General features: G+C 36.7%; 2 protein-coding genes across 5 annotated transcripts in view; one reads left to right on the top strand and one right to left on the bottom strand.

The window, feature by feature from the left end:
- ACBD5 (acyl-CoA binding domain containing 5) overlaps positions 1 to 11,699 on the top strand; it is a 47,471-nt gene extending 35,772 nt beyond the window's left edge. For all 3 annotated transcript variants that reach the window (XM_034760192.1, XM_034760191.1, XM_034760193.1), the window contains 5 exons: positions 1,074 to 1,350; positions 3,942 to 4,141; positions 4,531 to 4,581; positions 4,900 to 5,009; positions 7,119 to 11,699. In XM_034760192.1, the coding sequence (XP_034616083.1) occupies positions 1,074 to 1,350; positions 3,942 to 4,141; positions 4,531 to 4,581; positions 4,900 to 5,009; positions 7,119 to 7,131 (651 nt within the window). In that variant the 3' untranslated portion in view covers positions 7,132 to 11,699. The remainder of the gene's footprint in view (positions 1 to 1,073; positions 1,351 to 3,941; positions 4,142 to 4,530; positions 4,582 to 4,899; positions 5,010 to 7,118) is intronic.
- Positions 11,700 to 11,897: 198 nt separating this feature from the next.
- Positions 11,898 to 15,620, bottom strand: part of MASTL (microtubule associated serine/threonine kinase like) — a 50,097-nt gene continuing 46,374 nt past the window's right edge. For both annotated transcript variants that reach the window (XM_034760190.1, XM_034760189.1), the window contains one exon: positions 11,898 to 14,538. In XM_034760190.1, the coding sequence (XP_034616081.1) occupies positions 14,381 to 14,538 (158 nt within the window). In that variant the 3' untranslated portion in view covers positions 11,898 to 14,380. The remainder of the gene's footprint in view (positions 14,539 to 15,620) is intronic.

The raw sequence follows: 15,620 nt of genomic DNA, 5'->3' as shown, positions 1-15,620 counted from the left end.
GGTAATATCACACTGCATCGTCCTTTTTGTTTGGTTCATGTGCTTCTGTAGGTCAAAGGGCTCGACTACAGATCAGTAAAACATTCCCCTGAAACTAGACAGGATACGTTACATGTCTAAAGAGGAATCTGTACAAACTGCCATATGAACTTGGGAATGAGTTTGTTTCTGCTATCCATTTCTCTGGCCTTTATCATCATGGCTTGCCTTTCAGCACGTGTACATGTGTATAGTCTAAATCCTATAGTATTGCAAATTTAGAGAGGATAGTTGATTAAAGGATATTAGCAACGATTGTTTTGTGAAAGGTGTAAGCTGATGGCCAAATACTCCTAAACAGAATGACAGTGCATGTCCTGATATACCTGCAATTTAATTGTTGCCTATTCAAGCTGGCTCCTGTGATTTGCATTCTGACAAGATGGCCAGCCATATGAAGTCAGGGCATTTTTTCATATCCGAATTCCCTAGTCTTAGAAGGAGAAATTGAATAGTGTTCAGTTTGTTTTTTGAAGCTTAGTTTTTAGTAATTACAAAGATATAATATTTAATAATGTAATATCTAAAAATAACCTCCCTTTCAATTTACAGCTTGAACAATGTTTTGAAGATAAAAATTGATTAATATTGTAACAGTTAATAACTAATCCTAACTAAAAGAAAGCACATAAATTTTGTTTTATTTCCAAATGGAATGTTTTGGAATTTAAATAATTCTTATAATTTAATTAGAATGCTTTAAGTATTTAAAGCTTTTTACAAATTACAAACACTGAACCTCAATACCTCTTAGATGGTAGATAAACAAGTTATCCCCATTTTACAGACAGGTATATTAAGGTAAATCTCCTCTTACCTCTAAAGAAGTCTTTCTAACCTGAAAAGGACATCTAGAAAATACTAAAAACATCCTGTAGGGTGATCATTGCTTCTATTGAAAGCAAAACCTTAACAATGGGGAAGCTTTTTTTTTTTTTAAGTGGATAGAGGACACTTCATCTTTTATTTGATAACTGTCAGATTTTACAGAACACATACTTTAAGATTAACTAGATGCTGCTGTTAATTTGTAGCCCTTGGAAATGATTACATCAGCCAAAGGACCTTTACAGCATTCATCCCATTTCTTGGAAGTAGATCACAGTCATCTATTGGAAAATGCTGGTTTTCCTGAGCATGCTCACCTGCCCTCTGAGAATTTTAGAGTTGAGGATATAACAGAGGCAGCAGTTGAAGGAAAAGGTGAAGTCAAGTGTGGGGGAGAAGATGGCAAAAGCAGCGATGGAGGCCCTCACAAAGAGAAGAAAGGCGGAGAAAAGGTGGATTTCCATGGAGTCAGAAGAGGGAGAGGTACTGTGTGTGCATCATTTGTATTTTTCTCACTATACTTCCGCATATAGATCAGCTGAGTCATTTGTCAAGATTGCTCCTGCTTTGAGCAGGGGGTTGGACTAGATGACCTCCTGAGGTCCCTTCCCACCCTGACATTCTATGATTGAACATTAGGGCAGCAATGCTGTATGTTTTCATCCCACTTCTTCCATAACTGGATAAATAAATATTGCACCCCTAAATTCTAGTGGTAACAATTAACCTTTGCATTAAGAGTACTTTTTATTTTATTTTATTCATAATAAGAGTCAGAAAAGAATGTTCTTGTACTGGAGAGTGCTTCAGTCAGCCTCATGAGCTTAATAGTGGACTGTTCCAGTTTGGCTTATCTTGAATTCCAAGAATCACTCGGAGCACCCTTCTGTTTTACTAGTGTAATCTTTTACTTCATCTTCAAACCAGATTTATAAATGTAGAGAAAGGAGTTTCTCTGCAAGTTACAAGATACATTTTAAGCATCAAAGTATTTTTACTTTTACTGTATCAGAATGGAGCATTTCATTAAAATATTCATTTTTGGTATTGTATTTAATTTGGTCAGTCTTTGGCCATAGCTGTTTGCCTTATACTAATATAATGCCTAAATAACTAAGATATGAGGCAGTTATTTAGTAGCCAAAATCTTCAATATATGAGGGACGCCCCCCCACCTCTTACTACCTGTGTTGATTTTTAACAATATTGAGAACTCTGATATGGAAGCAGTACTCTTTTCTTCTTTAAAAACTTGCATTTCTATTCAAATATCTGCCATTGGTTTAAAGGTGGCCAATGTTAAAGCCAGTTTGTTCATCGGAAACTTGGAAGAAATGTCTATGAATGTTAATTACAGGTTTTTAGAAAACACTGTGAAATGAACAAATGATGCAATATGTGAAAGTTCCTTGCTGAGGTTTGCTGCTAGTATAATAGTCATGTGGTTTTGTTTTTTTTTAAAAATAAAGCACAACAGCTGTCTCTCTCTTTTCCAACTGGCACTACAGACTATCATTAGGAGAGATTTTAAAAAAGAATCCTAACACTACCTCTAGATTGAAAAACTAGAATGGACATGGTATGTGATTATTTATCCTACCCCCTTTCTTGATTGCTGCTTCTTAGCAGAACCTCAATAGACTAAGCACAAAAAATTTAAAGAGAAAATTAAGTTTGATGCAGATGTCTCTTTCACACCCTTTCTGCCTTCCTCACTGTCCCAAAGTGTCCTCTACATTCCATTTGGATATGTGAAAGACCTCCCTAGTTTTTCCTCACCTATCCTTGATAACAGGACAGGCCTCACTGTCTCTGTTAAACTGGGCAGAAGGATCACTGCTTAGTTTAGGGATCTTTGCTGAAATCTCTATGCAGTTTTCATACCCAGCATTGTACTGTATGGTTTCTTTATAACTAGCCTGCAAATGATGTAAGCATGAATATCAAGTCATCAGGATGAGTATAAATGTGTATCTGTGTCTCACTCCATCCCCAGATTTGTTAAACTTAGTATTGGAAGCAGTAAAGGCTGTAGCACTGAGCGATTAAACTAGAGGAGTCATGTTATGTGGGAGGACAGAGAATAACCCTAGATTTGCAGATGATATTGACCAAGGAGAATTCTTCAAGAATAACTGACAAGGTAAACAGGGAAAGCAGAAAATTCAAATTGAAGATAAGCATGGAGAAGACAAAAACTATGGTAATTGGAAGATAAGAAGAGTTAAAGATCAAAATCTGAGACAAAGAACTAGAACAAGTGGAAACATTTGTGTATCTTGGAGGACTAATATCAGAGAATGGAAATTACAAAGATGCCATGAAAAGAAGAATCAGACTAGCCACTACTGCATTTAGAAAATTCTGCAAGATCTGGAAGGCAAAAGACGTTTAGATAAAAATATGACCGTATATATGAGGCAGCTGTCATGCTGATACTACTGTATTGGTCAGAATGTTGGAGTATGAGGAAAGCCGACAAACATAATGAACTGGCTGAGAGGAAAACTGTGTGTGTCAAGACTGCAGAAAAAGAAAAATGAAGTGATAAGAAAATGGCTCGGGCAAGAAATAACTCTGTTATGGAAGATTCAAGAAAGACCACTGTGGTCTTAGATGTTTCAAGAATGGACCTGGAAAGGATACCAGATGTGGCGATACATACCTGAACGCAAGAAATTCGAAATAGAAGAAGACTAAGGAGGCATTGGATAGACAAAGTGAAGAATGACATAGAATAAAAAGGTTTAAATATAAACAAAGTCATGAAGCTGGTAAAAGACAGAAAGTGGTTGAAAGATTTCATCTGGCCTCCTCATCATTGTTGAGCTGACTGATGGGAATCAAAGAAGATGATCCTGCAAATGACGTTTATAGTTACAGACCCTTTACTATAGCAATACAATTACTGCTGTAATAACATCTTGGTTCTTTTGTACGAGAATTTAGAGTTAAATAGAGGATACAAGTGTTACCCTTGGTTGGGGAAGTGGGAAATGATAAAGCAGAATAATCAACCATTTTCAGTAGAGGCAATAGCTTCTCTCTGTTTTTGTTTTTTCCCTCAAATTTAGGGCATAGGATGCAGCCTCTGGGTGATGGTGCTCAAGGTGGACAGATGGGCAGTGGAGGGGATGGAGAACGCTGGGGGTCAGACAGAGCACCAAGGGGCAGCCTTAATGAACAAATTGCAGTAGTGCTCATGAGGTTACAAGAAGACATGCAGAACGTCCTTCAGAGACTGCATACACTGGAGGCACTGACAGCCTCCCAGGTAAAAATGTGTCCAGATTATCTATTTTTTTCCTGGAAAGTTATATTTAAAGAAAAATCAACCCATGTTGCTTAACTAGCTATGCCTTGAAAAGCTCTCTCTCAAGGGTATATTTTTGGATAGTTTCTATACTTTATCTTAAAAAGCAAGAATTAGGTCTATAATCTAAATTATTAAAGACATTTTCAAATCTTTTATTTTGAATTGTGAAGCGTAGTTGTATCTAGTCTCCACCATAATGGAGTCTGTATCACTTCTACACATTGTCAACTATATTAGTTGGTCCTTCCGTTGCATGTCAATGCATTCCTATAGAAATTGGTATTAATTTCCATCTGAGGTCAGAGTGTACCATTTTGATACTTACTAGCCTTGGTTTGTATTTAAAGGCAAGATCTGTGATGCTACAGTCAAATTTACAACCTGCCTCATCTGCTAAGGTAAGATTTTTTTTTTCCCCCCCATATTTGTAAAAGGCAATGTTTGGAACAATATAAAATGGCTTTAGATTTCTTACATGCTTTAAATTTTGCCTTCCCCTTGAACTAGAAGGAGTAAAATAGAGCTCTTATGATCTAGTCTCTGAAGAAATGATTCAATAAATCAGTTTTTTAAAATGAAGCGTAAACTATTTCCCTCTGCTATGCAAGTTTCTAGTTTTTTGCACTTTGACCCAGAAGTATTTAAAGTGTTTATGTACTAGCATCTAATGTACTGATACAAATTGGTGACCACAATTTGTATTTTGTTTTGCTTAGAGACCGTCATGGTGGCCCTTTGATATTTCTCCTGGAACTTTAGCCTTTGCTGTTGTATGGCCCTTCGTTGCCCAGTGGTTGGTGCATGTATACTTTCAAAGAAGGCGAAGGTGAAGATTTATTTGTATACTTTTATTCAACAGAGCACGTGCTTGTATATTTAAGTTTTCATTTGTTAGACAGTACACTACTCTACTCATAGGGATGAGAAGATTTTGTATTCATAAACTATGAACATATTCTCACATTGCACGAGGCTTGTATAACATGAATAGAGGACATGGGCAGTGTCAAAACATTAAGTAGATTTATAGCTAGTGCCCCTAAAGAATCCTACATTTCCTTGAGCTTTCACTATCCAGGATGTAACTTGCTGAAAGTTCCACTCTAAGTACCAGTGAAACTCCCAGTGCTAAGGATGAGGTGCTCAACCTAACCATGTACCAGAGCCTTTGGAAGAGACTGGAATAGGAAGATATGTGATTTTGCTCCCAAAGAGGAACAGAATGGATGTTCAGCAAGAAATTCAAAATTCGCTACCATAAGCCTTGTGCAAAATGAAACAACATACCACTTCCAGTGAGTATCCTTATATGTCTGAGGCTGGCTGGCTCCCATCTGCTTGACATCCTTAGGCTCTGTGGCCCACGATATTCTCCTGAACCACCTCCATTGTTATGCAGGAGTCTCTGGTATTCTCTTGTTGTTCTGCTCTTGCCTAGCAAACAGGTTTCTCCCTGTAAATGGAGATGGTTCCTTTACGGAATTCCAGTGTGTTCAATGTTTAGTTTCCTATTCTAGCTACTTTCTCTCACTCTCATCTCATCTGCACCTGGATTAGTACTTTTATACTGATAACCAATACATATTTGTCAATGTTTTGAATACCTTCCTGTCTGTTCTGTTTTGATCAAGTGATCTTGGGCTTCTTTTCTGCTTCCTTTAGCTAAATGACAGTAGTGCTGCTTTAATTAAGAGGAGCACCCTTCAAACCCTACTTCATCTCCTCTATTTCCCTTCTCTAAGCATGGAAAGCTCAAGTTAGTGTTTTCTAAACACTAGATCCAGACTCAGACCTCACTGCTGACTCCATTGTGTTAGGGTGGTGGTATCCTTTATCCTCTTTTTATTCCACAACTTTCTGCAGATCTCTCTCACTAGATTTGTGTTAAATTATTCTTTGATCAAACTACATCTGTACTTTGAAAAATGGCCATTGCTCATACATTTTAGCACAAACTTGAAATGGACACTGCCAGTTAAGGGTTCTCTTATCCTATTTCCTCAAATATAAGTATACTACACTGGCATTACACTCCCCTAACATCATTGACCACAGGCTTTGTTCTATTATTTTTATACTAATTTAAAAAACAAAACCAAACAAATGAAGTAAAGTGGCTAGTATACTATCTGTTTAGTATAAGAGCAGTGCCCTGCCATGTGGAAGATCTGTGCTGAGGATCTTCGCTACAGTGTGGTGAGGGGATGGACATGCTGCATAATAGTAGCATTTTTATACTCAAAGGATTTGGAATTCAGAAGTTACCTGAATCTCTTGATCTTCCAGGTATGCTGCAAAGCCGATCTGTTTTGGGAGCACAGAGGTAGCTGGGATTTTGGAAGGGATTTTTTTTACTTTTGGTTGGTGGAAATGCGCACGCACACGCTTACTGTTATGTGGTAATGGAGGAGAAAATGTGCTGCTATTGTGCCTCATATTATTTTTGTATTTTGTTTTAATTTAATGGAGAGACCTCCTACAGTGTCAGATTATTTTAAGGTACAGTTACAGCCAAATATAATAAATGTATGGATTATGATTAAAAAAAAATTAGTTTGTTTTTTTTAAAGCACCCAGGCTGATCACCAGTAAACTAAGATAAACTTTTGACCTAATCACTTTGAAAAACAATTGACCCTTAGCACCCGTGCACCATTCTTAAACCTGATGATCTTTTTCTGTTTAATATACAAATGTATCCTGTGAAGAAATATATGGTGTATGCAAAAAGAATAAAGGGAGAACATTATACCTAACTTCAAGTAATTGTGAGGTTTAATGTGTAGTTTCATAATGTTAATTGCTTATATTCACAACATGTCTGTTTTAAGTGAAAAGTCCTTACATAAGTAAGTTTTAAGTGGCTCTACCACTAAATTTTTTTCAAAAGCTAAGGAAGTGGGGTTAAACTAATTACATGTTTGGTTCCTTTTAGAAAACTGAACTGAGAACTTAATTTTTGATTTCGCTTAAAGACTACTAGGACTGGGACAGCCTGGAGAGAGAAGGAATTCAGAATTCACATGAGAACCTCAGGATCTGTGATGGCTATATCTTCCTTCAGTTGTAGTAATTTTTTGCACTACATGGGAGCTAACTACTTAAGGACTAACATTACTGATACTTGAATGATCCACTGCTCCTAGATTACAAGTAAAATAAATAATTATCCCACCCTTAAACCATATGAACATTAAATTATTAATCTTTTGAAATGGATTTCTGGCTGGGTATGCTGTAGAGATGACTGATTTTTTTTTTATGGCAATTAATAATGAGGGGGATGTTAGCTTTGTAAAAAAGAAAAAAACCCTGTATATATGGAATAGAAAATTGTTAAACTGTCACTTTAACATTAGGATGATTTTGCAATTGCAGTAACTGAGATTTCTTTCACGTTAACATACTGTGCAATAGAAGCAGTGACTGGGAAGACAGTACAAGTCCTGTGTGTACATTATAAGGTGGCTAAAAGGCTGCATGTAATGTCGTAACTCTGAAGAGTTCAACTGGTCTGTTTTGCTGCTAGACAGATGTGGGGTACATTTCTTTGTACATCAGCCATAGGTGGAATCAAATATTTGAATAATCCTCCCATTCATTGCGCTATATGTACCCACTCCCCAAACCACTTTAGCATCTTGCATGTTAGACATGGTAGTAACATGGGGATTGTTGATTATAATGTTGAGAGCAGTGTATGGTGTGTAAAGGAGCCATAGAGAGAAGCTGTGCTGAATAATACTTTTCATTCATATATCTTTCTTTACTGCTAACCGGTTTCATTTTAACCGAGACATGAAGTTTATGCACATAGTGCTTTAAAATACAAGATGAAAACTAGCTACACCCAATATTTGTAAGATTTTACAAAGTTTAGGCCCATGTAAGCTATTATTTTATGAAGTAGTTAATTTAAAGGATAGATGAATTAATCTAGCTCCAACATCTTTGTGGCCTTTTCCCAGCCCAAAACCTACGGTGAGAAAACATCTGTTTCCATATTTTCCTTGTATCCTTCCACTGCATTCAAATATTTTCCAAAATGTATGCTAATTTTGGTGCTGATTATTCTTTCCAGTGGTATTTATTCATACATAGAAATTTTATTGATCAGTATAAACATGAATATATTACTCTTGTGAAGTTTGCTTGGTCAAAGTATACTTTGCAGTTTGATTTTTTTTAAAAAATGTATCTAAGTTACATAGCCTAGATCTATTGAGAAGGTGAGCAGTATGTTAAGATATTTTCTACACAAAGTAAGAAATCGGACCCAGATAGTAAAATGGTTGCTGTGCATCTGCACTGAAGAGAAGAAAAATTCCATTATGCCATAACCTACATTTAAGGTATGAATCTTAAAAACTACACTGTTTATGCTGTCTGATTCTTTAGTCAGTGATACAGTACAAATAATTCATGGGAAATGTCTTTTAGGATAAGACATGCTTTCTGCCCTGTAAAGTCTCTTATTTTATAGTTTTGAAAAGCACTTTTCATACAAGTTATACTGTATAAAATAGATGTAATTATAGGATTTAATATTTCTGCCTTGTTTAACAGAACATGATTTTAATCTTGTCTTTAAATACTTTAAAAAAAAAAAAAAAGATTTTTCTCCCTCTTCTGATCTTGATCTTTGATGTAAAACTGAGTTACTAAATAAAGTGATATAAGAGAACATCTCTGATAGCATGTCTTCACAAGCAGCTGTTTTGGTGTAATGTATAAACAAACCTGGTATGACTGGACATGCTGAAATCTGAATTAAACCACTCCTACAATGGAAATTTTGCTATGGTTGAGATTCTAGACCTCTATGAAGCTATTCTGCCTGTATTTTAAATAGTTTCTTGTTATATTATAGACAGTGAAAGAATTAAGATTCCTTGATCAGTAATCAGAGTCTGCATTAAAGGCTAATTACTCTATCATGTTTTTTCAAAAATGTGAGACTACAACCTGTTACAGCAAATAGTGGTGCAGACGACCACACCCATTGTACCCTGCTTGTGTCTCTCTGGCTATTAGCGCATGCACAAAGTAACTCAGTTCATCTTTTTTTAAAAAGGCTTTTAACAAATGTAGAAACATTCGTCTCACAGAATATCCGCTTTACTACTGCATCATTTTGTATTCAGTACATAAGTGTCTACCAAGCCTCCCACTATACTATTTCATGGAAAGAAATAAGTTCCTGTAAGTTTTAATACAAAGTGAAACCATTATTCCACTAATGCTGCTTCCCTGTGCTCTTGCAGGACTAGCAGCCTAGGTAGATATCCCACACTAGACATGGCTGTAGACCTCATTGAGGGTCTAACTGACTGGATTAAAGTAGGAATCTGAGACTGGACATCCCCACCTAGCAAGCAGCTATAATGAGGAACCACAAGGCACATCCTAGATCATTTTTTTGCCTCTTTCTAACTCCTCTACAGTGTTTACTTTTCCATAAAGGCCTGTAACAGACTCCTTTCTGCCACTCCACAGGCCAGAGATATTGGTTTATGAGTCAAATGACAGAAGGGCATCATAGCCTTAATTTTTGAAAGCCTCGCTAAATGAATCAGTGGCTGGAGGCATTGAGTATGCTACTCCAACTGGTGCTATCCAAATCTTAGCTGTTGGCACCCACAATTGGGTTTGGGGATAGTGAAGGTTGCTTTCCATTTATTTACTTAAATCTCATCACAGTAACTACACTGTCACGTAGAGGTGTGATACTTCCAGCACAGATTGCCTAGTAGGAACCAAATCAAGAGATGGCTCTTTGCCATGTTCCCATAGATACATAGGAACAATGGCAGCTTGCATACTGATGTCTGGGAAGGAGACCGTTGCACTGGGAAGAGGGCAGCAGAAGATTAGAAATACAAGCAAGCAACCCTTGAACTGAAGGAGAATACCAAACCTAGCTCCTGTGACCAGATTAGCCTGCTATCTCAGAAAGGCACAAGAAAGATCAGAAGACAAAAGACTTAGGAATCCTATAATGAAGGCAGCAGAAGTAGTTCTGCTCTCTTCCCCGTTCACAGCATAAGATGAATGAATACCTAGGCACTACCAGATGTATAGAATAGGCTCGGGGGGAGGGAGGGAGAGAAGGTGCCACATGATTGGCCAATGGCCCAGTGCCTACACATGAAGAGGGCAGAAAAATATAAACTAGTACTGCACAGGGGCAGAGTAATTTATAAAAGCATTTGAAGAATGTCTTATCACTTAGATAAAACATTGCAAATAGATTCTTCCTCCATGACATTACTGACCCTCTCTGTTCTAAGTAGTTATTTAAATCTAGTGGATGGGGGTGGGGAGTGAGAGGTTGGAGGCAGAAGCAAAGCATGCAGCAACAACCAACCTCTCTCAACTACATTCACTCTATAAAATGTTCAGACTGGTCCTTCACTTGAACCTCAGCACGATACTTGCTTATTGGCACCTGCAAAGGGTGCTCCTGCTAAGAACTTTTAAAAGATTTTTATTATACAGGTTTCAAAAAAAGTTTAAGGGAGAAGAAGTGTCAAAATGAAATCTAAGGCTGTAGGTAGAAGAGGTGAAATAGTGTAAAGCTACTATGAAACAAACTGGTAAGAAAGCGTAGTGCTAGCTGGCTGGTCACACAGTTTCATAAAGGACAGGTTCCAGTGTTCAATAGAAAACAGACTAAAATGTTTTATTTTACCAAACCGGCTAAATTTAGTCCATGAGCACTCAGTTTCGACAAACATCAGCTGCTTAAAAGATTCCCCTGAATTCATTTGTAAATGATGGTAAGTGAGTTCCAGAACTGACTAGTGGCGAAAAGGTTGGCTTCTCCCAGGTATGGGAGTGATTCTAATAGTTGAGGCTGGGGTTTCAAGGTTACTAAAGCCTGGGCTTAATCAGCAAAAAGGTACAGTCAACATTCCAAGGCTTCTTAGCCCCAACTGTCTGTGCCATAATAGATGAAAACTTTCTCAGTCTGATTAATAGTAACAGTAGTGACTTTGGCTACAGAGCTGAGTGCCTGAAACCCATGCTCTTAAAATACAGAGATTTCAGTGGACTTGACATTTCTTGAGCTTAATCCTCAGTCCAGCTGATGTGAACTAAGATGACTCTGAGGTCAGCTAGAAGCTTTGGAATTGTGTATAGATTAAGGAACACATATGGAGTGCATGGAAACTAAGGGGCCTCAAAAGAAACTGCTGGCCTATCAAATGCACAATAGACCACAGAGGCAGCATTCCACAGCTTCCAGGGACCACAAGCTTGTTCTAATGCACATGTTATGATTGAGATAACTAGTTACAGGAAGATTAAATTTGGCCAAGGCCTCCAAACCTCTTGTTTTATGCTTCTGTCATGGGAAAATGGAAGGTGTTAAATGGGTAACAACAAATCTTTGAAACAATACATGATAAAAAGATAAAGCTAAAACAGTTTTGAAGAAAGCGTTTGCTGGATCAACTTGCTTAGTCAACATGTAGTCTTAATTCCTTATGTCTGCATAGTAACAAAAAAAAAATCAAGATATTCAATAGAATTAGATGAGAAACTTTCACATTATGCAGCTGTACAGACCAAGAAAAGTATGACCCTGTGCAGAAATGTTTTATAATGAATGCATACTATTCATATTAATACACTCTGCTCTCTGATTTGTCTACAAAACTTACATACAATGTAATGAAAAATTCCCATTTCTGTCATTATTTTGACTTCAAGACTTTATTATAGTAACATATATAAACTTCTAAATTAGGTTCCTTGAGATAGTTTTTGAAACAGAATGGATAGATACTAGGGTTCTTGTTTATACATGTTTTACAGTGGTTTGATTTCTAGTTTTATATTAATGCATTAGACTATGTAAAAAGATGATTAAACACTTCAAATAATTCTGTAGTTCATAATGCACATTGTAATTAATTTGAAAGGTCTTTAAATAAAAGCTCATATCAATTTGTGATTCTTTATAAATTAGACAATCTTGGTATTGTTTGTTAAATATTTTCTTGATGAATATAAGCTGGTGCATTCAGAACATCCTAACAAAACCAAAACCCTCGCTAGCAGCATGAACTAATTATGCTAATAGATAGTTACATCCTATTTCAATTTCTATTAATAGCTGAACACTAAAAAATTAGTTTTGGTGCTCAACTTGAACAGTTTGCTAATAGACTTTTATTGAGAGATGACAGTGCATCATAAAGCTGTATTTCTCATTAAAAGACTAGTTTTATCACACCTAACTTCTGAAAAGCCAAACTACTCTCATGACATTTTCAGATGCTGTACTTCATCTCAGGTTAAGATTTGTTTGGGATATTTGGCTACAAATGCTACATTTCTCTTACAATAAAGGACCTGTTATGATCTGCAGCTTTTTTAGCTCACTGTCAGAAATAGTCCTCTGTTAATCATGTGAAGTAATAAATACCTACTATATTCAACATTTAGAAAATTGTCACTATTTAAATTGCTGCTACATGCACAAACTAGATTCAGTGATCTGCAAATATGCAGAAATTGGGAGACATTTCAATCAATGCAACGAACTCTAGTGTGGCTTCTGACATCCCAACATTCCAATGTGTGTTCATCATACCATGTTTTCACAGGTCCCCAGTAAATTACAATGCAAACATGTCTTGACAATTGTAATTTTATGACATTTTGCAACTGTCTGATCTCTTGTGTGGCTTCTGGGACAAAATATAGGGTGATTCTTCTCTCTCACACCCTTCTTGGCTATTTGGAGCAGGAAGTTTGGCAACTCTAGATTAGTTCATGCTGCATTCACTAGCCTTGTATGCCAGGAAGAATGGGAAATGAATGGTCATCAATCCACTTGCTTTGTCTGAAATGTCAATTCCATGCAATGCCCTGAAAAGCCACACGATGACTGCTAGCATAGTGATCAGTTTTAGGATACAGTAGGCGGATTACACCATAGTACAGCATGAACCTTCCGCCCCGCCCCCACCACAGCAGACATTGAAGCAGGAAACTAAAAACCTTGTAAGGAATTGAATGAAATTTTAAGCACTAAAAGAAAGAAATTTTGTTTAATGGTGATTCCCATCTAAGGTAAAGGAAAACAGTTTTAACAGAGACAAAAATCAGGCATTATCAGAAACGTAACAATCTCCACAATGCAGTAGATAATCTCTATGTATTTTCCCAATATATTAAAATACAGCTTAGATCCCTCATTAAAATGCTTAATACTGAAAGTCCTAATTTTAACTCAAGTTTTATTGAAATTGAACTTATGATGTTCTCAAATTAATCAATTTGCAATACATTATATAGACTTTAATATACATAATTCATGTTTTCATTAGCAAAGTTTTTTTTTTTAACATCTGGCAGAGACACAGAAAAGAAGTCAAATATATATATACTCAGATCTTGTAAATTTAAAATAATCAAGGAGTCACTAAAATAAATACTGTTCAGTCTATCATCCCATAACACATTCAAAGTCTTTTTAGTATGACAATTTAAACAAAAAGTCTATTTGTTTTTTTTAATTTGCTATAAGCTTCCTTAACTCTGTGCATTTGCCAGGGGAAAAACGTTAGCAGTAAAAATACAGTTAAGTTTTACAACAGTGATATCTCAGCAGCCGAGCAGGCAGTGTATGTGACCTAAGGATGCCAAAAACATCTCTTTTCTCATCCCACTAAGGAGTAATTCAGAGGAATAAGATGTTTTTACACTGCCCTGAGACCTAAAAAACTTCCATTTTCACTATGGATGCAGCTCCAAATTGGTCTGAAAGCTCCTATCCCAAATGTGACTATGAACATATTGAACCCCAGACAGATAAATAATGCATTTTATGCCCCAACTCAGTTGTATTTAATTGCAAAATAGCCCCAACAAATTGGAAGTACTCCACAGCAGCAAGAAAAATATTTTGTCAAGTGTGAAAGTGACATTACTAACTTTACAAATACATACTCAGGCTCTCAATAAGGTGCAGAAAGAAGGATAAATAAAAAGAACAAGAAGCCATTTGGAATTAATGAACATTTTGTATAGTGGTTTTGTTTTAGAACAAAGGATACACAAATTAAAAGCAGACTGATCAATTGTTTTAAAAACTATGTTTGGTAAGAAAACCAAGACCAAACTAGTGTTAAAGGGTAGTTTACAAATGTGCAAAACCATGGACAAAGATCCATTTTCTCCATTCTATAAGCTAAATCCAGATACAGTCAGATGCTGAGCATTATTTCTAGCTTCAAAGTAGGAGGTATCTGTTTCATCAACCGGCTGAGGTACGAAAGGCATAGTTTGATTCTGAAGATTATCCCAGTCTACACCATGAAAGAGGGGATGATGTTTCAGCTCTAAAACAAAAGTTTACACAAAATATTAAGACTGTTCTCCTCTGAACAACATGATGCCAGTTAGCTGTTTGGGTGTGATTTACCTTTCTGGACATTCAAAAGCCTACATTGCAAACAGCCAGTGACAGATCAAATGGTGTTTAGGTAAGGAGACATATTTGCACACAGATTAGCGTGACTGACAAAGATGATGGTGAAACACAGTCACTTCACTTTTAAGACTGACTGAAAGAGTGGTGGTTTATCTGATACTCCTGTGAGGGAAAGTCAGCCAACAACCCCCAGTGGGATCAGACTACTCCCATGCAAACTAACCTTTTCCTCAGTTATAGAGAGAGCAATTTTACATTTGGCACAGATGCTGGATCAAAGGAGGTTGTATGAAATGTGATCTAATGGCCATCATACAAGAAATGGAAAAATCACTTTCCAAGATAGGGCATCTGCAGAGACAAATTTTAATTCCACTTACATGAAAACCTACTCTAGTTTGATCAAGAGACCACAGACCATGGAGTTCCTCCTCCATAGCTGCTGGAGGCAGGATAATTAGAAAATCCTGTAATCTGATGGGTGATTCACTAGCAGGGTTCCCTCCTCAAATCTGATTCCTCCGATTTGAAAGAACATCTATTAGCCTATTCTATCTTCATCATGTGAGATGTCTTTGAGTCATCCTAGAAAAAACCTTTGAACTCTTCCTCTACACACACATTGTCAAGTACTAGCCAGGTTACCAAATGTATAACAAAATACAGTGTGTGAAATGTGGGCAAGTTGATGTCAGAGAAATAGAACTGTTATATGTCAAAAATGTGAGGACTCTGCTTTAAAGCTAAAGGGCTGGGAGAATGCCTGGGTCCTTATTAAAGGATTGTTAATGTCTCCCTTAAAAAGGAGAGGTACTGGCAATAAGCTGCAGTCCAACCCTTTATCAAGGAACAAACTTTGGACACTAGCATTCTTGAAACTAATGCCTTTTCTTTAACTTCTCATCTGAAAATATCACTGAAGTGACTGGCAGGACACCATTACCAAATGATGCAGCCAAGTTCCTTGGATTCCTCAACCAGTCAGGCTTC

Source organism: Trachemys scripta, chromosome 2 (genome assembly GCF_013100865.1).
Source record: "Trachemys scripta elegans isolate TJP31775 chromosome 2, CAS_Tse_1.0, whole genome shotgun sequence".
Taxonomy (NCBI): domain Eukaryota; kingdom Metazoa; phylum Chordata; order Testudines; family Emydidae; genus Trachemys; species Trachemys scripta.
This window is presented reverse-complemented; position numbering and strand designations above follow the sequence as displayed.